The sequence below is a fragment of the Aspergillus glaucus genome (assembly GCF_001890805.1).
Source record: "Aspergillus glaucus CBS 516.65 unplaced genomic scaffold ASPGLscaffold_4, whole genome shotgun sequence".
Classification (NCBI taxonomy): Eukaryota; Fungi; Ascomycota; class Eurotiomycetes; order Eurotiales; family Aspergillaceae; genus Aspergillus; species Aspergillus glaucus.
In genome coordinates, this window is record NW_019170456.1 from 666,543 (window position 1) to 686,534 (window position 19,992).

General features: G+C 50.2%; 6 protein-coding genes and 1 non-coding gene across 7 annotated transcripts; 3 read left to right on the forward strand and 4 right to left on the reverse strand.

The window, feature by feature from the left end:
- Positions 1-160: 160 nt before the first annotated feature.
- ASPGLDRAFT_80032 (uncharacterized protein) lies at positions 161-7,266 on the reverse strand. The gene is made up of 12 exons (XM_022550050.1): positions 6,513-7,266; positions 6,204-6,313; positions 5,850-6,088; positions 5,328-5,750; positions 4,897-5,231; positions 4,385-4,694; positions 3,404-4,274; positions 2,869-3,150; positions 2,328-2,637; positions 1,180-2,021; positions 615-1,132; positions 161-497 (listed from the first exon to the last, which is right to left on the reverse strand). Exons 1-12 carry the CDS (start codon positions 6,987-6,989, stop codon positions 214-216), a joined length of 5,001 nt encoding a protein of 1,666 aa, XP_022403835.1. The 5' UTR covers positions 6,990-7,266; the 3' UTR covers positions 161-213.
- ASPGLDRAFT_64406 (FAD-dependent oxidoreductase) lies at positions 7,137-9,154 on the reverse strand (the record flags this gene model as incomplete). Its single annotated transcript, XM_022548772.1, has 5 exons — positions 7,137-7,222; positions 7,679-7,949; positions 8,002-8,372; positions 8,449-8,720; positions 8,856-9,154. The coding sequence occupies 5 exons, from the start codon at positions 9,152-9,154 to the stop codon at positions 7,137-7,139; spliced, it is 1,299 nt and encodes a 432-aa protein (XP_022403836.1).
- ASPGLDRAFT_43646 (uncharacterized protein) lies at positions 9,069-10,248 on the forward strand. The gene has a single exon (XM_022545856.1). The coding sequence runs from the start codon at positions 9,401-9,403 to the stop codon at positions 10,103-10,105; it is 705 nt and encodes a 234-aa protein (XP_022403837.1). The 5' UTR covers positions 9,069-9,400; the 3' UTR covers positions 10,106-10,248.
- Positions 10,249-10,673: 425 nt separating this feature from the next.
- Positions 10,674-11,736, forward strand: ASPGLDRAFT_23188 (uncharacterized protein; the record flags this gene model as incomplete). The annotated part of the gene is made up of 3 exons (XM_022543252.1): positions 10,674-10,713; positions 10,775-11,596; positions 11,657-11,736. 3 exons carry the CDS (start codon positions 10,674-10,676, stop codon positions 11,734-11,736), a joined length of 942 nt encoding a protein of 313 aa, XP_022403838.1.
- Positions 11,737-11,856: 120 nt separating this feature from the next.
- On the reverse strand, positions 11,857-13,627 carry ASPGLDRAFT_43648 (glutathione synthase). Its single transcript, XM_022545857.1, has 2 exons — positions 13,238-13,627; positions 11,857-13,160 (listed from the first exon to the last, which is right to left on the reverse strand). The coding sequence occupies exons 1-2, from the start codon at positions 13,537-13,539 to the stop codon at positions 11,930-11,932; spliced, it is 1,533 nt and encodes a 510-aa protein (XP_022403839.1). The 5' UTR covers positions 13,540-13,627; the 3' UTR covers positions 11,857-11,929.
- A 186-nt stretch (positions 13,628-13,813) lies between these two features.
- Positions 13,814-19,958, forward strand: ASPGLDRAFT_55635 (putative SNF2 family helicase/ATPase). Its single transcript, XM_022548150.1, has 2 exons — positions 13,814-14,074; positions 14,134-19,958. The coding sequence occupies exon 2, from the start codon at positions 14,147-14,149 to the stop codon at positions 19,547-19,549; it is 5,403 nt and encodes a 1,800-aa protein (XP_022403840.1). The 5' UTR covers positions 13,814-14,074; positions 14,134-14,146; the 3' UTR covers positions 19,550-19,958.
- Positions 19,827-19,914, reverse strand: ASPGLDRAFT_t48. Its single transcript has one exon. It is a non-coding gene; the product is annotated as a tRNA-Asp (tRNA).
- Positions 19,959-19,992: the final 34 nt, after the last annotated feature.

Genomic DNA, 19,992 nt, shown 5'->3' on the forward strand with positions numbered 1-19,992 from the left:
ACGACACCAGCCACCTTCCTCTTCTGGCTTAGTCTCCTCGTCTTCTCCCTGCATTCTCATTCCTCCGTTTTTCATTCTTCTTTCATCTATCATCAACATCATATCGTTATTGTCATCAGTTTTCTTTTCTCCCCAATCCTATTGTATCTACCTTTGTATCAAGTGAACCACTTATACATAGACACTATCGAATACAGTCTAATCAGTTCCCTGTCAGAACTTGGACGCAGCCGTGCCCGCAATTTCCTCAATGCAAGAACCACCCAGAATCTGCAAAACCGCCACATCCACTTCCAACTCCTTCGAAAACCACATCCGCAGATCAACAGCCACCAACGAGTCCACTCCCAACTCAGCCAGACGCGTATCCGGATCAATCATCCTGTCCTGCGATAGATGCAATTTAGTGCGCAGCTTAAGCACGAGGCTCTCCATGACAATGGAAGTTGTTTCCGTCACGTCCTGCGCGGACTCTAGTTGTACTCTCAACGGGGCAGCTGCAACACTAACTGTCTGGCTTGACATGGAGGCGTGATATTGGACAAAGTCTCATGTCTTAGGGTTCGTGTACCAGAGGACATTCGGCTGATCTACAGGGCTTGCCGTGGACATACCGGCGATGATCTCCGGATTTCGGCCTGAATCTGGTGGACCTGCCAGAATTGCCTCCGCGAAGAGTTCATGCAGTTCCCGCTCAGAGATAACGCGTGATCCCAGCACGTTGCTCATGTGTTCTGAAAGTGCGCGACCATGTCTTGAGACATACCCTACTCCCCCTACTGCACCCGGACAGATAACACTCCCGACCTGGTTGCGCTGGCGCCGGTCGTGCACGAAACTGGTTAGGAAGTTGGTTGCGACGGAATAGGCGGACTGGCTCCAGTTGCCAATGGTGCTGACCAGGGAGCCGAAGAGAATGAAAAAGTCGAGGTTGGGGTCGTTGTAGATTTCGTCTAGAAGGAGACTTCCCTCAACCTTGGGCTTGAATGTGGCGTGGATGTCGTCTAGGGTGAGTTCGGAAAAGAGGCTGTCGGTTAGGACCATGGCGCCGTTTACCACGCCTCCGATGGGGGGAAGTTGATGGCGGATTTCACGGTCGACGAGGAGGATGGAGTCGCGGTCAGTTACGTCCCTGAATTGTTACTTTCTTCTAATTTGTTGGAGCTGAGGTCAACTTACATAACCATAACAATCACTCGTGCCCCCAATTTCCCCATTTCGTAGAGCCAGGACGGCTCAACTTTTGGCGTTCGACTCGTCATGACCACCTTGCGTGCACCACGACTAATCATCCACTGCGCAACCGACTGTCCTAAATCATTTGCTATTCCTACAAGAAGGTAGGTCTTCTGAGCAGACAAGTTGATCTGTGAACTGGCCGACTGAACAGGCACAGGTGGTTTCTGTGTGCCTGTCCAATCGACAACATGCAGGCCTGTCAACACATCAATCGGAGTCTTCGGAACTGCTTCGATGCGGATGGTATTGATGGGCTCGTTGGAGCTGTCTGCCAGCTGCGAGACAATACCATTCGCGATCTGTAGAGTTGTATGCACTTCGCCTTGCTGAGGCAGAAGAGCAGATGACCGGATGAGAGTACTGATATCAGCGCACACAGCATCTGGAAAAAGCGCCTTCACACGCAAAAAGATGCTGTTACTCTCATTATCGAAGCGGGCTATTGCAGACACACCACTGGGAATCAACTCAGCTAGCGAGCGGTTCGAAGCCCACCGGTGGAGGAAGTGAGCTTCTTGTCCCTTTGTTGCTTCCGATTTGATGCCGGTAGTGAAATACGGCTGCACACCACGTGCGACAGCCTGGATCTTAATAGCCCGTTGAAGAACCTTATTTGCCTCGTAGACGAGATGCGCCGTGCCAGGAACAGTCTGGTCAAGAAATGACTGTGCCAAGATGGCACAAGTGGCAGTGCGCAGGAGGGTTGCGTCGTCGAGACTGGCAATGCCAGTGCTCAGGAGCTTCCAGTACCAGCTTACTGGCGTGGAGATCGTCGGTGCGTGCTGCTCGGACAGGGCAAGGGCTCTAGCGTTGGTCTGCATTCCGTCCGACGACGAGGTGGAGGAAACCGCCATTGGGGATTTTGATGGCAGCAAGAGTTGAATGGGTTACTGACACTTGCACACGGTTGCTGTTTTGATCGGTCCGTGGTCTGTCTTCTACAAGAGACCAGGCGCTAGCGCGATGGTCAACCCCGACAATCGAATGGTCCAGATCCACCAGGTCCTGGCGATTAGGGCTTCACTTGACTTTTCCGGCTTTACCACATTCAAATGCTGAAACAGACACTGCGGCTGCTCATAGCGCACCGAGTTCAGGAACCCCCGGGACATGCTCAAGTACGGATTCTCGGCCTCCGAGCCAATACTCACCCATAGCAGCTTCTGGGCACTGCTAACGAGTGTTTTAAGCACGCTTGGCCGTTTCTCTGTAAGACTCTGGAAGCAGGGCTCGTCGGCCTCAACGAGGTACAAAACAACAGGAGCGGTGGATTGCCATTCTTTTCGCCTAGCCAGGGCCTCCAACATGCGCGCATCAATTACATGGCTGAAATGGTGAGACAGGATCTTCCTTATAGCGCCACGAGAAGAGTTGTTTCTCCTCCGATCAGAATCAGGTCTGGGGATTTGGAGGCTCCGTTTGTTGCAGGGACGGCAGGGATAGTGAGTGGCTCACGAAGTCGACGCATACGGTCGTCATCCGCCTGCACAGCGAAGACGGTAAACGCACCCTCCTTGTAGTCATGCTTGGGTGTAATGGTTTCAAATCCATCGAAGCCTGTCTTCCGCAGAAGTCTCTCCCACACAGCCCGGTTGACCAGCGCGCCCCAAGGCCGGCCATCTTGCTCACCGAGCCACCGTCACCTCCCCATGCAGGAAGGATAGAAGATTCTCGCCCACATTCTGCAGCATGGTGGCTTCAATACCACCAAGCTTTTGCAGCAACCGTTGAACGTCCTCTTCGGTATCGTCAAACCATTCCTTCTTGCAGATGGTATGATTTCCGGCACGGGTCACAGAGAGAACATGGCTCATCCAGGCCACGATGCGGGACTTTGCCAGTCTAATTCCTGGTGGTCTCTCTCGGTTAATTGTGCGTTGACCTTTTTCATGTAATAGGAGCCGATGCGGTCTGGTAGAGCGGTTTTTTGTACCATTCCGCGGGTGGGGGCTTGTATTCCCAATTTGCGTCGGGTTTGAGAGGGCCCCAGACGACTTCTGAGAATAGCAGACGATCGTTTTCTGGGGTGGGAGGGACTAGAGGAGAGACTTTGACGCCTTCTAATTGCACCAGGAGGTTGCCTTCAGCGGTGAATAAGTTGATATCGCCGCTGAAGCCGCCGGGCTTGAACTCAGAAATGGCAGCGTCAAAGGAGAGGGTTTACTTTTTCGCATGCCCGGTGCCGTTAACCAATGCGCTGGTCGACCCGAACGCGTTCGAATTGATTGTTGTACTCTCGATGCGGGTCGGGACGTGAAGAGTCGTCAGCCATCCGTCACCTGGAGCCTCGAGCGCAGCGAATAGGGCTTGGAATCCAGTATCCATGACAGCTGGGTGGATCAAGAACGGTGAGTCGACTTGGTTGGTCAATTCTCCGGTTGATTGGTCGCCTTTGCGCTTGATGGAGACCATGCTTCGGAAGGGTCCGTTGTAGCTGTACCGGAGCTGGGCAAGGTATTGATAGAATTCGTCCACGCCGATTGTCAAGCCTGTTCTCAAACCTGCCCCAGAGTCCGTTGACCTCGAGGGCAAGATACCGGCATCCTCCTCTCCCCAGAAGACAGTGACTTGGCCGAAAACGCATTTCTTCAAACTATCCCCTTCGACAACAAAGACAGAAAATGTTCCCGATAAGCTTCCAGCACTGAATTTGACCTTATCCAGCAAACAGAGAATCTCCGCGCCATTTTCGTTAATAGAGATCGCATGTTCGACAACAAGATGCTGAGCCTGGACCAACTGTAGACTCTGCTGCAGATCCAGTGCAACGATCTTGCTCGCTTCTACGGCTATAGCAATGTACCCCGTCGCCGGAAAGACAGTCTGCGACTGCACCTGGTGCCCATCCAGCCATTCCAGCTCGTCCCGGTGGGGGTAGTTGCGCCAACGCCACTCGCCCTCCGTCGTGTCTGGCGATAGTGATCCCAGTAGGGGATGCGGGTGGTGACGAGCTTGCCAGTAAGATTTTAGCCATCGTGTTTGAACCAGTAGGCTTGGCTGTGGTCGAAGGGGTACGATGGGAGATTTTTGACGACCTGTGGTGAAAATGATGCGTCGAAGAGGGAAACATAATCAACGGTGTTGAAGGAGGCTGGTCCTAGGTAGTCCCAGAAGGAACTAATGGCTTCTATCATTGTTGCAATACCGCTGGTTCCTCGGGTGGACAAGCCGATGTAGGGGATGTTTGCTGCAAGTGGGTTTAAGTTGGCAAGTTTCTGGAGTGCAGGCCCCTTGAGCGCATGATGGGGTCCAACCTCGACGATCGAATCAGGAAGGCCGTTTTCACTGACGGCTTCTGTGAGGGCCTGTGAGAAGAGAACGGGGTGACAATGTTGTCCTTCCAGTACTCGCAGGTCAGGGATGCGCGGTGTGAAGGTCAGCCATTTTCCCGTTGCCGTGCACACTCGAGTACAATTTGGTGCTAGCCCCCAGCGGGCCCGGTTGGATGTTGGCCGCTTTAAAAGCATCAAGGTAGACGTCCGAGTATGCACCCATGTGATGCGAATGGTACGCCGTATTGATGTGCAGCAGACGGGCAAACTTGCCCTTGCCCTTCAACCGCTCTCGCAGTGCCTTAATGGTGTCCTTGTCGCCTGACAAGATGACGCTAGATGGTGAATTGCTTGCTGCTACCATAGCGCGTCCCTTTTAATGCACCTTCGAGCAGATGTCCGTTGCCTCTTTTGGTGAAATACCTGCTGCCATAATGGCCCCTTTCTGACCAGGCTTTTTACTCACAATCCAGCCACGCAAGTACGTGATGCGAATGGCGTCGGATTCTGTCAGGGCGCCTGATGCGTAGGCTGTGGCGATCTCCCCGGATGAGTGACCGATAACAGAGGAGAATGTGATTCCAAGCGTGGAGAGCAATTTGACTTGCACGATATGGACTGTTGTGCAGAGGGTCTGCGAGATTATGGGCTGATCAATACGCGAATTTGATTCGGGGGCCATCAATTCTTCCAGTAGGGAGAATCTCGGTCGGTACTTCTCTAACAGCTAGTTCAGGGAATCTTGCAGGTCATCTAGCCATTTGGAAGCTTGGGGAGAAGTAATCAGGTCGAGTGCCATTTGTGGCCATTGAGCACCTTGCCCTGTGAAAACCCCTAGGATACTCTTGGGCCCTGTTGCTAGATGGGTTACAACGGTGGACAGTGGTGAGTCCTTGCTTTTCTGGCGCAGTGCTTCCCGAATTTTCTCTTGTAATCTGTCAATCGTGGCAGTCCAGAATATCAATTTATGAGAGAGCACAGAGCGACGATGAATCAGGGTCCATGCTAGATTTCCGGGGTGGACTTTGGGATTCTCCTCCAGGTACTGGATGAAGTTCTCAAGAAGCGTGGCGAGTGTCTGCTCAGATACTGCGGAGAAAACGAATGGGAGAATGAAAGGGGCGTTCAATTTTGAGTTCGTCAATCGATGCTCATAGCTCTCCAGGATGGCATGAGCATTGGCGCTGCCAAATCCAAAAGAATTAACCGATACACGGCGAGGGGTTCCCGGGGAAGGCTCTGGTTATGGTATTGTGTTTGTAGCGACGGATAGACGGGAAGTGTAGGGCAGGACCTCGGTATTAGGGTTGTTGAAATGGAGACTAGGAACGATTGTACCGTTCTGAATACACAGGGATGTCTTGATAATACCCGCAATACCAGCGGTGCCTTTTGTGTGGTCAATGACGGTCTTGATGGAGCCTACGTATAGCATATCGTCGTCTCCCAGGGTTTCTGACGAAGGAGGAAAAAAAGGCGCGGTATATGGCCGACGCTTCCTGCGTATCACCGGCATGTGTACCCTTTCCATGGGCTTCGAAATACTGACACCGGTCATGAGGCCGGCTAGCCGGATCCTGCCCAGCAGCAGCATAGGTAGCCTTGATAAGTGAAAGTTGAGCATCGCTCGAGGGTATTGTCAGACCCATCGTCCGACCATCCTGGTTTGTCCCGGTGGCACGAATCACGCACTCGATAGGATCCCCATCGGCAATAGCATCAGAGCCTCTTGAGCACGATAGATGCCACGCCTTCGCCACTCGCATACCCATCTGTCTAATCATCCCACATTTGACAGCGCCCTGTGGGCGAGAGGATATTCATATTAGATGCTGAAATATAGAAGTTAGGCGGCAATATCAAGTTAGCGCCAGTTACGACTGCCAGGGTCGATTCACCAGCACGCAGCGAGTTAACCGCTTGGTGGAGGGCGACCAAGCTGGAAGAACAGGCTGTGTCGATGGTAAAAGATGGACCGTGCTAGTTGAAGAAGTAAGATACTCTGTTTGCCAGATTTGTGCGGGCAGTTCCTGTTGCAGAGTAGTGCGGGATGGCTTTGTGATCCAGAGCAAGCAGTTGACTCCAGTCATCATTCATGACGCCGCAGAATACACCTGTTGACGAGCCCTGGAGCTCATGGATTGGGAGACCCACTGCTTCTAGAGATTCGTATACTGTTTCTAAAAGCAGTCGTTGCTGTGGATCGATGTTTCCCGCTTCGCTTGCGGATATATTGAAAAAAGGCGCGTCGAATCGGGAAATATCTTCAGACAGGAAGTATGATTCCTGGACATTGGTGGTGCCGCGATGGGAGTCGTCTGGGTGGTAGAAGGCGTCAATGTTGAATCGACTCCCCGGGACTTTGGTGGCTACATTGCGGGGGGGGTTGACGAGTAGGTCCCAGAGCTTGGATGGGGAGGTCGAAGAGCCGGGGAATTTACATCCGGTGCCGATGATGGCGATTGGATCTGCAGTCATCTTGCCTTCTTCCTTGGTATGAATATGACTCACTGGAAGGGTAATCAAGAGAATCAGCGAGGGACTGATTGGGGAAAAGAGCAGATTACGCGGGATGAAAGTAGCTATGAATGTATAATTTCAGCATGGATAGCCACATACTTGGTGTTAGGGCTTACCGCTTTGTGTTAGGGTCATACGATAACAAACAATCGGGCAGACACACCCTGCAAATGCAATGCGGATAATTCCTTCTTTTGATGAGCAGAATATTCGTGTTCTATGGCCAATAAATATCATGCTTATTACATGGTGCCTTAGCTCAACTGGCGTCAACTATGCTGACTGCATAAATTGTAGCTACCTTGCAGTCTACACTGTAATCTGTAATGACTCTTTATGCTCAAGGGAGGCATATAATCGAATCTTGGGCTTAGAGTCTACATTAAATCTGGTCTCTAAATTATTCAAATGCAAACTCCCACATGCTTAGAAAGGTTTAAACCAGAAAGAAGCCCCAAGCGCCATGAGCACCGATCCAATTACCACAGTCGACCTCTGGGCCCAGTTCCACGTCGATTGCTTCCCACCAGCTGCTGCTTCCATCACTGCCCTTGCTACAGCCGCCTTCCCAATAGGCTTGGCAGGCAGAGGAAGATAGTCGATGGCCACACTGTCCGAAAACAACCACGCCAGATACGGAACGACACTCCACGCAGTCCTGGGGTAGATGTAGCGTCCGTAAAAGGACTTTGCCCATCCTTGTCGCGAATGCATTCTTGTTAGGAAGTAAGAACCCTGATTAATGGTATTGATGTGTGCGAAGTGTTTCTTGGCGACTTCTCCGAGGGCGCTGGAGACTTCTGTCTCGGAGGGCTTTTTCGTTTGCTGACCTTGCTTGGCTATCTTGTATAGTGCATTGGCCAATCCGGCTGCTTGTTCCATAGCTGTGTTTGCGCCTTGAGCAAGGTTGGGGGTCATCTGGTTGTCACTATTAGCCATTGTCATGCATAGAATACTTGGTAGCGCATACCTTATTGACGCTGTCGCCTATGCATATAATACGCCCGTAGTTCCATTGCTGTACAATTCCCTCCTCGAGGCTGATAATGGCAAACTGCTCCCTCCGATTCCAAAGATCGCTGAATTTGATATCTCTCCAGATTGGCTCATCCAGCAGTGCCTCGCAGAACCTGGCCGCGTCGTCCTGGGTGAAACGCGGCCTGTCGGGCCAAACATACTTCTTGTCAAGTTTCTGTACAACCAACCAACCAACGGAGCCATCCTTGCCACCAAAGAGGAAGATAACCGAGCCATCGATGAAGCGAAAAATCTGCTCGCCGCGTTCAATACCGGTGTTTCCAACGGAAATCCCGAGGACGGCAGCGTATTCTGTAACCAGACCTGAAAACGTCCACAAGCGTCAATTTGGCCCATTCTGCAATATTAGCGCTTATCCACACTGCCAGGCAACACTTACTGGTCTTATCTGCAGGGGGGATGAACCCGGGCTTCTCGCTGTTGGCTATGCGCCAGACTTCGGAGCGAGTCACACTGTGGACTCCATCCGTGCCCACTACCGTGTCAGCATGATAGATGGATCCATCAGCGGTCCAAACTGAAATCCCGGAGTCGGTGTGACCGATCCTCACGACTTTTCTCTTCATCAGAATCTTGGATTGATCTTTCAGACTACCGTAGAGGATATCCAATAACTCTTGCCGACGAATGACAGTCATGGGCACGCCGAATCTGTTATGTTGAGAGATAGGTCTATTGTTAGCAACACAGCTCTTGATGTGTTGTGAGGTGACACAAAAGTTTCAAGTTTCAAAAAAAAAAAAAAAAAAAAGAAAGAAAGAAAGAAAGAAAGGCAAAGAGACATACCTCTTATGCAGCCGATCCGGCCAATGATCGCTGAATCCGAAACCATCTGGAAAGCCTGTATGACAGACAGTAATAGTCTCTCCAGCAGCGGCTACGGTCTCATGGAGACCGAGCTGGGACAGGACTTGAGCCCCATTGGGCTGGACGGAGAGAAAGCCTCCAAGAGGGACGTGGTCGATGTTTTCATGCTTCTCGAGCACGAGATAGTCGATTCTGGCCTTGTCCAAGCAATGGGCCAGCGTCAAGCCTGTCACCGAAGCACCCACGATGATCACCCGGAAGGAAGATGATTCTGTCATGATTGCGGAGGCGTGGAGCTGACCGAGTCTTGGATATTGGACAAAATACTTGGGAGCGACGAGGGGGAAATGCTTCTTTAGTATGTCGAGGCTGAAGTAGGACAAACAAGCTCTTAACTAGGCTATTAGGTGATAGGCATCTCGGACTAAAACAAGGTCGTCCCCGTGCTATTCAAAATCCGACATACGTCCATTCTCTTATTTTTGTGTTTCTCTGTTTATCTTTCTTGTCCTAAGGATTACACAATGCTCAGCAGAATCAACGCTCACTTGCCTACTGGTGCCAATCTATACACGCGCGGCATCCTCCGGATATACGATTTTATCGCCCACACCGTCAATGGCAACTACTTATGGAAATGTCCGACAAAGCCCGTATTGATTCCATTCTTCCATGCCAACGCAGGCCCCAGACATATGGACGTGGGCGTGGGTACAGGATATTTCCCATATAACCGTCATAATCAGGGTAACAGGTGGCCGCAACAATTAACCCTAGTCAACATCAACGAAAACTGCCTCGAGAGTGCTTCCAAGCGCGTTGGGCTACCTGATCGAACCAATTCTATCGTGGCCAACGTGTTAGGCAATTCGTTGACTCTACCCGGCGTCGACCACAGACAGTTCGATTCGATCTCTCTCATGCACGTGCTTCATTTTCTTCCCTGCTCGCCTACAGAGAAGGGCCGGATCTTCTCCAACCTGAGACCGTATTTGTCGAGTCAAGGCACGCTCTTTGGCACTACTATATTGGGGCGCGGTACCGGCCAGCATTGGTTGAGCCGGTTGTATATGGAGTTGTATAACTGGGCTGGTGTGTTTCGTAACAAGGAAGATGGAAAGGAAGATTTTCTTCGTGCGCTGGAGAAAGAGTTTGAGGAGGTTGGATGCCGTGTTGTGGGGTGTGTTTTGATCTTTCAGGCGCGGAAGCCCAAAGCAGAGAAGAAGTGATTGTTTTGATGAAAGATGAAAGGAATTTGGGTTTCAACAATTAAAGACCTATGAATATCTCCTAAGCTTCTCTCACAGTGTTGAAACAAGTTATCCAGAGGTGACTTGATGTGCTATTCTTACATCTTTGTGGATATTGAAAGAGATTAAAGAAAAAGGATAATCCAAGGTTTTAACTCGAAGCTCCATAGCTTTCACCCATGGCTCGGGGGCATTGTTTATTCTTTTAGCAACGACAAAGACAAGGCATTTTGGTATCTCTTTGTCCATACAAAGGTATCTCCCGAGGGCTTGTGTCCAATCAGCGACAAAACAAGGCAAATTGTTTGTTACCGCTGCTATACGGGGACATAGCTATGTTCCAAACAATGGAATATCCCCGGATTTGATACTGTCAAAGAACTTTCTTTGATAACACTATTGGGAACTGGCGAGAGAAGCATAAATACTGCCGTCTCTCCACGATTAAGTTGGCTATGCAGTTCTCTACAACAGTATCTCCAGCATACTCGGAAAGAACCAGCATTCTAACACTACAAAAACAGTCAACACTGAAAGACAAGACAAAATGGACCCTTCGTTGATCAGAAACACCATCCCTTGCCCTCGTGAATATACCTCTCCCCCAGCTTCTTAACACAAAGTAATATACTGACAGTTTTTTTACAGACACTACTATCCCGGACCAATACCACACATGTGAGCACTCCCACCACTCGCCCTACAGTGCCACAGACTTGCCTCCCATCCTGTTCGCCCTCGAGCAGAAAGAGATCGGCTACCTGAGCGAAGTCGAAGACCTCATTGAAAACGGCACCAAAGCCCTCGACTGGGAAGGTAAACCCATCCGCGACTTCCCGTTCCTCCCCCGGTACATCTCCATCGACGTTCCGGGATGGATGCTCGAATACTGGTCCCGAACTGACTCCCGACTCACATACAAGGATATCAGATCGCGTATGACAGCCCCAATCCTCAAGGAAAGAACTTCAGAGAACACCTTGAACATGCGTAGAGAGCGCGAGGCCCGCGGCCCGCTAACGCTTTCCTGCTGGAGCAGGCGTCGCAACCCGCTCACCCGCATGGAAGTCGGACGTGTCGAGCACCGCTCCGTCGACGAGATCTTTTACAACACGACCATGAAAGTCCTGCACAACTCTTTTGGTCGGCCCGTTGCTCTGCGTAAGCGCGGCCTTATCCGTACCGAGAACGGCCTTGTCTACACGACTCGCAACCAGCCAACCTATGCGCTCAACACGTTCTTGGAACCAGGTGAGACGTCCCATACTCTCGGTGGTCGATTGAAGCAGACTTTCAGCTTGTATAACCAACTTGCAGCAAAGGCGCGAAGGTTGGATTGTCGTTCCTGGCAGCTTTTGCCGTTGGATGAATTGCCGAAACAGTGGACTGAATCGAAGGACCCGAAAGAGTCAAAGGAGGTGAAGTCTTTCGCAAAACATACCTTTGCTTGGTATAGGGAGGGCGGTCGAGGTAAGCTTTTCTTTTTATTTCCCTTTCCCTGTTATGAGAATTGATGCTAACTTTTCATAGCCGTTGAAGACAGCCCTGCAGCCGAAGCAGCCTTGGTGAGACAGATTGAACTTGGCCAGATCCAGGTCAACCAGGGTTAGACGATGACCGACTCTTATCAGAATGAGATGTACAATTATTACTGGTGCTAACTGTTTCTTTATTTGTTATTTTAGGGTTATGGAGGCTTTATAAAGGCGTTGGGATAGAGGTTGATTTACGAGGATTGAGTGTAAGACTAATGGAATTTACTGGCTTAATGGTTAATCTATTCGTTTAATGCAAAGGTGCGTACTAAAACAAAACAATGCTGTCTAGACTAGAAAATCCAGTCGCGACTCCTCCCTCATTAACATCTTTTGCCTTGGTCCTCAGTAAATACCCTCCTTGCTCATTTTGAAGGACGTTTCCGCCCTTCTGATCCCATAGAATAGTCCCGTAGATACCCAACTCGCTAATAACATTGTCCCTGAGAACCTCACCATCGCTTCGTAAGGCTACGTTCTTGGCACTGGCAGGGGGGTGGATCAGTTCCATCAAGATCCACCGTTTCCAGTCCGATTCGGGAATCGAACGCAGGAAATCAGGGATATCGGTCTTGTAGATATTGTTACCGCCGCCCTCGCGCTGTGGTTTCAGGACATGGTTCGCTGCCGTTTCTGGGTTGAGAGCGAGTTCCCGGCCCCGTCCGCTGGAGGAAAGGTCGTACTGAGGGGCGAATGTTGCACGGAGCCTCGAAATCGTGTTCGAATCCGTGCCGGCCAGGAACTTAGCAAGGTGGTCGGGGCCGGTAGTTTCGGCTAGAACTTGTTGTACGATTTTGCTTCCGCACAGTTGGTTTAGAACCGTGGGACACTTGATTGCGGCTGAACGCTCGAGGTGTGTCCGGGCCTCCCAGTCACGCTCAGATTTGTATTCGTTCGGAGCGTAGAAACACCGCAGATACGTTGTTGTCACCTCGTATTGTGTGCCGGGGGATTGAGGTGGGTGGTATACCAAGGGGCGAGCTGGATTGGAACTAGGAATTGACGTCTGATTCAGAATTTCCGTACTCTTTAGCCGGAAAACAGGCACCTTGTGCACCCTGGTGAGCTGTTGCAGAAGTGCTAATTGGTCAAACAGATTCCGCTCATCCTCCTGTACAAGGAACAGAATGCACAATGGAAGAGCCGGCGCGGACTTGGGCGGGCCGTAGCTCTTGTGCGCCACCGCTAGGCCCGCGGATAGCGTCTCGACAGCCGTGTTCTCCGGAGGTATAGACAAATCGAGCAAAGGATGAGATGGATACCCTGGAGTACCCAGAAGCTCCGTGTGTAGCGACGTCACGCGCGAAGACAACCCACCAAAAGATGATGAGATGGTGTTGAACTCCACCTGCTTCAAAGACGCACTCGAATTGGAGGGAATGTTGGCCATGTAATCGGAACGATAAAGACCAAGGGATAATGTTTGGGCATATCCTTCTTTCTGGACCGCAAGATGGACCTTCCACAGGTGCGAAATAAAGTCGTCCACGTCAATGAGACTACGGAAGTGATCTTAGTTGGCACTCCACGCATATACAAGCCGGAATTCTAAACTAAACAATCGCACGTGTCTTACTCTTCCATGATCTTCCCCAGCCATGCTTCATCGCACGTTATGGCCGCATAGAGTTGGTTATAGGCAGTCTGCAATGCTCTCGCCTCCTCGAAACAGGATCTCGGAAACGGGCTCGGAAACAGCGTCACCGGAGCATTTGTTGCCAGGACCCCCTTGGAATCTGTCTCCCTGGGCACAAAGCTGGGGTGAGGACGAACTGCCAGGCCATTCTGAATCGCCCAGTCCTTGATTGTCGTCACCAAATATGCCTCCTGCGCGGGGTCCAGCTGCGGCGGGTAGCTCGAATAGACGGTGTTATCCATGTCTGCCTATAACTTGAGCATTAACAAATAGCTGACAGCAATACTTTCACTCGAATGGAGTCTCTATCACCGAAATGTGTGTCCTCGTCAGTATCGAGAACGGTCTTTGTCGATATGAGCGGGGTCAAATGTGATGCTTGGCAGATGACTAATAAGCTCTTAGTTTAGTTGCAGTACCGCTTTTGACACCGCCTTCCATTAGCGGCAAAAGCATCAATATCATTGCATTCATCGCGACTTTTTTCGACGCCCTCGCGTTATCGTCATCGCTGCGCGTCATGCCACCGTCTGGTCTTTTAGTGAGGTAGCATCGCTAGCTCGCTCCTTCCCTTTTTATCTTTTTTCTTCGTTCTGTCTTAATTCCTGGTGTTTTATTTTCATAATTGTTGCTCCGGTGATACCCCTCGGCGTTTATGTTCTTACTTGACGACATCTCTAATTTCCCATTTACTTCTCGATCTATGGTCTTTTCGGTTTTTTAATGCGGATTTGAGACTTCGATGTGCTTGTTCCTTGGAATAACATCATAATCCTGGTACTGGAATATAATGGCAATCAAAACTTACTTGGGCAGGCCAAGCGCTAACTTCTCAGATTTACTAGAAAAATGGCAACCGACGACGGAGATCCGCTCGACTGGACGCTCGATGAGGTAGTCGAATTCCTCTGCCATAACCCCCAGACGCCATGGTCCAACTCAGTCGTGAGGATTCACCCGGACCCCATCGCATTCGAAGCCGCGCTGCGAGACAATTTCATCACGGGAGAAGTCCTCTTGCATGACATTGATCTGAAAGTCTTACATGAGGACTTGGGAATGAAAGCTTTTGGACACAGATCGTCGGTTATCAGGGCAATACAATATCTTCGGAAAAGATCTTTCAAGTATCAGAGTACCCAGGAGAAATCAAAGCTTCGGTCTGAAGATAGCCGCGATGTCTCCCCGGCCGCCTCTTACTTGGATCAAATGTCTATTTCTTATGTTGGGACTCCTCAACGCGAGTTTCCTCCAAACCCCCGCATGATGACACCTCCAGTTTCTGGACTCGGTGCTTTGAGAGGAAAACAAGCGGAGCATCCCCTTCCTTCACGCAGAGAAAGCTTTGGGAATAGAAAACGCAATGAACTTGCAACTGACGGTGACAGTGAGGGTCGCGCTCAAGAGTCTGCCGTCGTCGATGGCGAAGGCCGTAAGCGACGGAGGATACAACCCTTGCTGCAAGGCCAGGAAATCACCCGGAAGAATGATAGCTCCAAGTTTGAAGATGGACGGGAGGACAAAGAGTGGTATATGGGCCCACACAAGGTCCAATCTTCTCAGCTGTTTTATCCGTTCAGCTCTGAGGATAATGATCAAACCTTTGTCATGCTTGGCCCAAAGTTCCCTACAGCTCAGCGTCTTTTCGTGAGCAAGTCCCTTAACTATTTTCACAAGCAGCATCCCATTAAATTACCTTGTGAAAAAGGAAAGGAACAATGGGCCGTCATACCCTATAGAGCGCGGGACGAAGAGACGCGGAGATATTTCACGTTGTATACTTCAAGAAATGGCAAAGTCACTGTTAGCCAGGAGAACGCGGACAAATGGTCGTTGCTTCGTAAATCACAGGATCCAGCAGAGGACCTGAGCCCATCTGATCCGTTTGCTTATCTCCTTCAGAAGTACCCCGTTGAAAAAGATGTTCCAGACGAGGCTTGCCCGGTATACGGTGAGTCTGGCTCTGAAGGCGAGTACGATGAGGACACATGGCAAGAGATAGATGATGAGCAACGAGATACTGAGCGCGGGAAACCAACCAAATTATCTCCTTCAGAAGTTGAAACTGCTATCAAGGAGTGTGTCGCAGAATATGAAAACAAATGGCACGAAATCAAGAAGCCGAAGGAAGAACAGGGAGCACACAGCCTATGGGTAAGAGCAAGACGCTCAAGGAGTGCTAACCAGCAAATCAAATTCCTCACAAAAGAAATTGAACTCCAGGAACGACGCCTCAAAAAGGTGCAAGAAACCATTCGTGGAAATGAGTACTATGCAATGTCGGAGCTCAAACTTCTTTGTCAGAGCATGGAGCACTCGGTGTTCAATATCACCAAGCAGAGATGGCGCATATCGGTGTTGGAGCAAGATAAATGTCCTCCAAAGGTCGAGTCTGCCCAGGAGCAGCGACCAAAACCCAAACCCAAACCCCGGGTTGATGACGAGGAATCCTTAAGTTCTGAGGATTCCGACGTCGATCATGACGAGCCTCTGGATGACTTCATGGACGACTCTGAAATGCAAGATGTCCAAGGCGAGGATTTTGATCGCACCGACACCGATATGCAAGATCTCGAAGACGAAAGGCCTGGTCGCAGTCCCTTCAGGACTCAATCGCCTGTCAGGCTGTCGTCGAACAGCAGTGATGACGATATCATAAGTCTTTCTGGGAAGAAATGGAAATCAAAGGCCCGGAAACGCAACCCCTTGAGCATCCGTTCTTCTTCGTCGCCAGATGTTCCTGTCAGAGAACAAAGGCCAGAGCCAAAAACAGATCTCATTGATCTCACAATGGACACCCCTTCCCCTCCTGCCAATGATTTAACCATCGAGACTCCTCCTTTGAATCCCGTGGTGCCTAACAAGTCGCAACCTAGCTCAGCCAATGTAGCTCTCAAGTCAGAAAGGAGTTCAATATCCCCCGGCCCGACGCTTTCTCAACGAATATCCGTTGAGATACCGACATTCAAACATCCGCCCACGAAGGCTGCAAATAATGAGTTACCTGATGTCAACGATTTTGCAGCACTGGCCAAATTAAGCTGGACGAGAATCGAAGAGCGCTCGGATCGAGGAAGACTCTTGGCCAAGTTGATCGGAGGCTTACCTGACGAAGAACGGGCGACCATGGCTGATTATATTCCGACTTACGGGGTGAAGCGTCTTAAGCATCATATCCGCGACGCTTTGAATGTATTGACCAAAAGTGAGAAGGAAATACCTGGTTTCTCACTGTTCAAGAATCAGCTTGTCATGCGGACGGCATCCCTTTACATCTCTTATGTCAATTGCGTTCATCTTTCCCAGGAAGGGATCTCAAGACATCAAATTGTTGAAGCGCAAACGAGCTTGAGCGGGTTCACTTCTTTCTTCGAGGTTCTTTGCAAGCATCTAGCGGCATATTACGACTGGAAGCAAAACGAGGAGACCCCGAAAAACAACTCGCCGCATAAGAAGCGCAAGAAGGAGGTCAAGGAAAGCCAACACACCAAACTGAACCAAGAGAGTGCGCAAGAGCGTGTTCAGAACCAAGAGAACCAGAGAGAGAAACTCCAGAAGACTTGGGAAAACATGGGTATCAGCAACGACGATCCCAGACATCAAGTTGTCAGCTTCGGAGATCCGGCCATCTACCTACCTTCGCATATCGGTACCCGTGTCAAGCCCCACCAACTGAGAGGTGTGCAGTTCATGTGGCGAGAATTGATCGAAGACAAGAATCAACAAGGATGTCTGCTTGCCCATACCATGGGTCTGGGCAAGACTATGCAAGTAATCTCGCTCCTTTCGACAATTGCCGCCGCAACAGCTTCAGATGACGTACGCATCCGCAAGCAAGTCCCTGAACATCTTCATCGGTCCCAAACACTAATCCTCTGTCCCTCGTCATTAATTGACAACTGGTTTGAAGAGTTCCTGATGTGGATGCCGATGAACCCCAATCTTTTGGGGCCTCTGAGAAAGATAACGGCTACGCTAAAGCTCGGGAAACGGTTAGAAAAAGTTGAGGATTGGAATAGTGAAGGCGGGATTTTAATGATATCGTATGACATATTCCGAACCTGGATTTTAAACAAGGAAACGAAGGCAAGAGGCAGGCCATTCCAAGACCAAGAAAGTGATCAAGATGTTGTGCAAGGACAAGCCAAGGGCTGGAAGTGTTTGTCGGATGAGCAACATAAACGGGTCAAGAAATGGCTACTTGACGGGCCTAGTATCATTGTAGCCGATGAGGCGCACAAGATGAAGAATGCCAACACTGGGATTGCCCAAGCGGCAGTCCAATTCCGCTCTAAGAGCCGAATTGCATTGACTGGGTCTCCTCTTGCGAACAACTTGACCGATTACTACACAATGGTCAGCTGGATTGCAGAAGGTTATCTTGGGGAGTATAAGGAATTCAACGCCAATTACGTAGAACCCATTGAAGAAGGACTTTACGCCGACAGCACATATTCCGAGAGAAGGAAGTCGCTTGTGAAGCTCCAGGTTCTTAAAGAAATTCTTGAACCCAAGGTCAACCGTGCTGATATCTCTGCGCTCGCCGGAGACCTCCCGCCAAAGGTGGAGTTCGTCATTACAATTCCCCTGACCAAGCTCCAGAAGGAGGCATACAACTTATATGTGAATGCGGTATATGGCGAGGTTGGAGACGTAGGCAATCCGAAGCTGTGGTCTTGGCTGGCGATTCTGGGCCTCTGCTGCAACCACCCCAAATGCTTCTGGGATAAGCTTAACAATCCTACCAACGAGGCGCCAAAACAAGGACAGGATGCTTTGCCTGGGGAGGAGTCAATCGACCAAGCGGGTCTACCGGATTCAGCCAGCTTGGTCTCCCGACAAAAGCCTCTTTTTACCGCCGTTCCTGATCTTAAGGATCTGGACCTCTCATACCGGACGCTGATGTTGAACAAGATCATTGCAGAGTCTGTGAAGACTGGAGATAAGGTTCTAATCTTTTCTCATAGCCTTCCGACACTGGATTACATCGAAGATGTTCTTAAGCGCTCAAATCGGAAATACTGTCGCTTGGATGGACGGACGTCGATGGGCAATCGGCAAACTGCTACCAAAGCATTCAACAAACCGGGAGCTGAGCAAATATACATTATATCTACTCGTGCTGGTGGCTTGGGTCTGAACATCCCTGGCGCCAATCGCGTGATCATTTTCGACTTCCAGTTCAACCCAGTCTGGGAAGAACAGGCGGTGGGACGTGTTTACCGTTTAGGTCAACAAAAGCCTGTGTTTGTCTACAGGTTCATTTCCGGTGGCACCTTCGAAGAGAAAATCTTCGGGAAAGCAATCTTCAAGAGCCACCTGGCTAATCGCGTGGTCGACAAGAAGAACCCGGTCCGCTGGGCAAACAAATCCGTAGGGGAATATCTTAAACCAGCGGGTTCCGTTCCTCAGAAGGATCTCATCGAATTCATGGGCAAGGACCCCCTTGTCCTCGACAAGATTATCGAGAGCGACAACGGGCCTGAGAGGATCATTCGAAAGATCACTCTTACGGAAACCTTACAAAGAGAAGACAACGACAATCTCACCGAGGAAGAGAAGCAAGGTGTTCAGATGCATCTGAGCGATGAACGTCTTCGACGCACAGATCCCCGTGCATATCAAGCCTTGATGGTCCAAAGAGAATCAGAACGGCAGGCAGAACAAGCAGCGCTATTGGCGGCCAGAGCTCAGGTTCAACCGAACCAACCGAACCAATATTACTTGGATCAGAAGGGGACCGCACACTCGAGCCTTCCGCATCATCCTCATCCGCCGCCGCTATCGCACAATGTTGGCCCGCGTCCTCTGCCGCCGGACACGAGCATCTCTCGACCAGCCCCGAACCCTCCTGCAAATAACAGCAGTCGTCCTTTCCCTACACCGTCATCGCATGCGCATTCCCCAACTTCTGGCAATACTACAACTTCAACTACAGGGTCTACTCCGCAACAACGCCCACCGCCGCCATCGAAACCCTCTGTCAATACTCCCTCGGTAACTGCACCCGCTCCTCCTCAACACCCGCCGCCATCGAACACTGACACGTCTCAAGGTCTGGATCCAGCATCGGCTGCATCAAATCAATCTGGAAAGAACGATGATGCAGCGAGCACCGGCAGTCGTGCAATGTCAATTGACGGCGCCGACTCCGGGGATGAGCAGATTTTCGAAAGCCCACCGGAAGGGCCTGCGGTTGATAACAATGCAAGACCGACCAAAGCAAAGAAGACCAATTGCAACACCCAATGAACTCTTTTCTTTCATTCTTACGGGCGAGATCCTATTTTCTTCTCTTTTCTTCTTTTCTTGTGTGAATAGGTCTATACTTTTTGTCCAAATACTTACCCCTTTTTCTTTTCACGCTGCAAATACCACTCTGCAGATATGTTTGTTTCGCGAATATCCTGTTTTATGGGTATTCATATAGCGTTTGAATGGTATCCAACAGCGATCATCTCAATCCGTACAGGACAGTATCCTAATAGCAAAAAGAAAGAAAAGAATTGAGGGAAAACAAAAAAAAAATCTCCCCGACTGGGAATCGAACCCAGGTCTCCCGCGCTTGCAGTTGTTAAGCTGACAAGCGGAAATCATGACCACTAGACCATCGAGGACTTGTTGACTTATGTTAGTCCTAGTAGGTATCAGGAACTTACAGACCATATCAATCGCAAGTTTTGATATTGAGAAAC

Coding starts and splice junctions, on each gene's coding strand:
- ASPGLDRAFT_55635 (XM_022548150.1), top strand. CDS start 14,147: ATGGCAACCGACGACGGAGATCCGCTCGACTGGACGCTCGATGAGGTA.
- ASPGLDRAFT_43646 (XM_022545856.1), top strand. CDS start 9,401: ATGCTCAGCAGAATCAACGCTCACTTGCCTACTGGTGCCAATCTATAC.
- ASPGLDRAFT_43648 (XM_022545857.1), bottom strand. CDS start 13,539: ATGGATAACACCGTCTATTCGAGCTACCCGCCGCAGCTGGACCCCGCG. Junction 13,161..13,237: donor CTGGGGAAGATCATGGAAGA/GTAAGACACGTG, acceptor TCACTTCCGTAG/TCTCATTGACGTGGACGACT.
- ASPGLDRAFT_80032 (XM_022550050.1), bottom strand. CDS start 6,989: ATGACTGCAGATCCAATCGCCATCATCGGCACCGGATGTAAATTCCCC. Junction 4,695..4,896: donor CAACGGACATCTGCTCGAAG/GTGCATTAAAAG, acceptor ATGCTTTTAAAG/CGGCCAACATCCAACCGGGC. Junction 2,638..2,868: donor GGGGAGGTGACGGTGGCTCG/GTGAGCAAGATG, acceptor CCAAATCCCCAG/ACCTGATTCTGATCGGAGGA.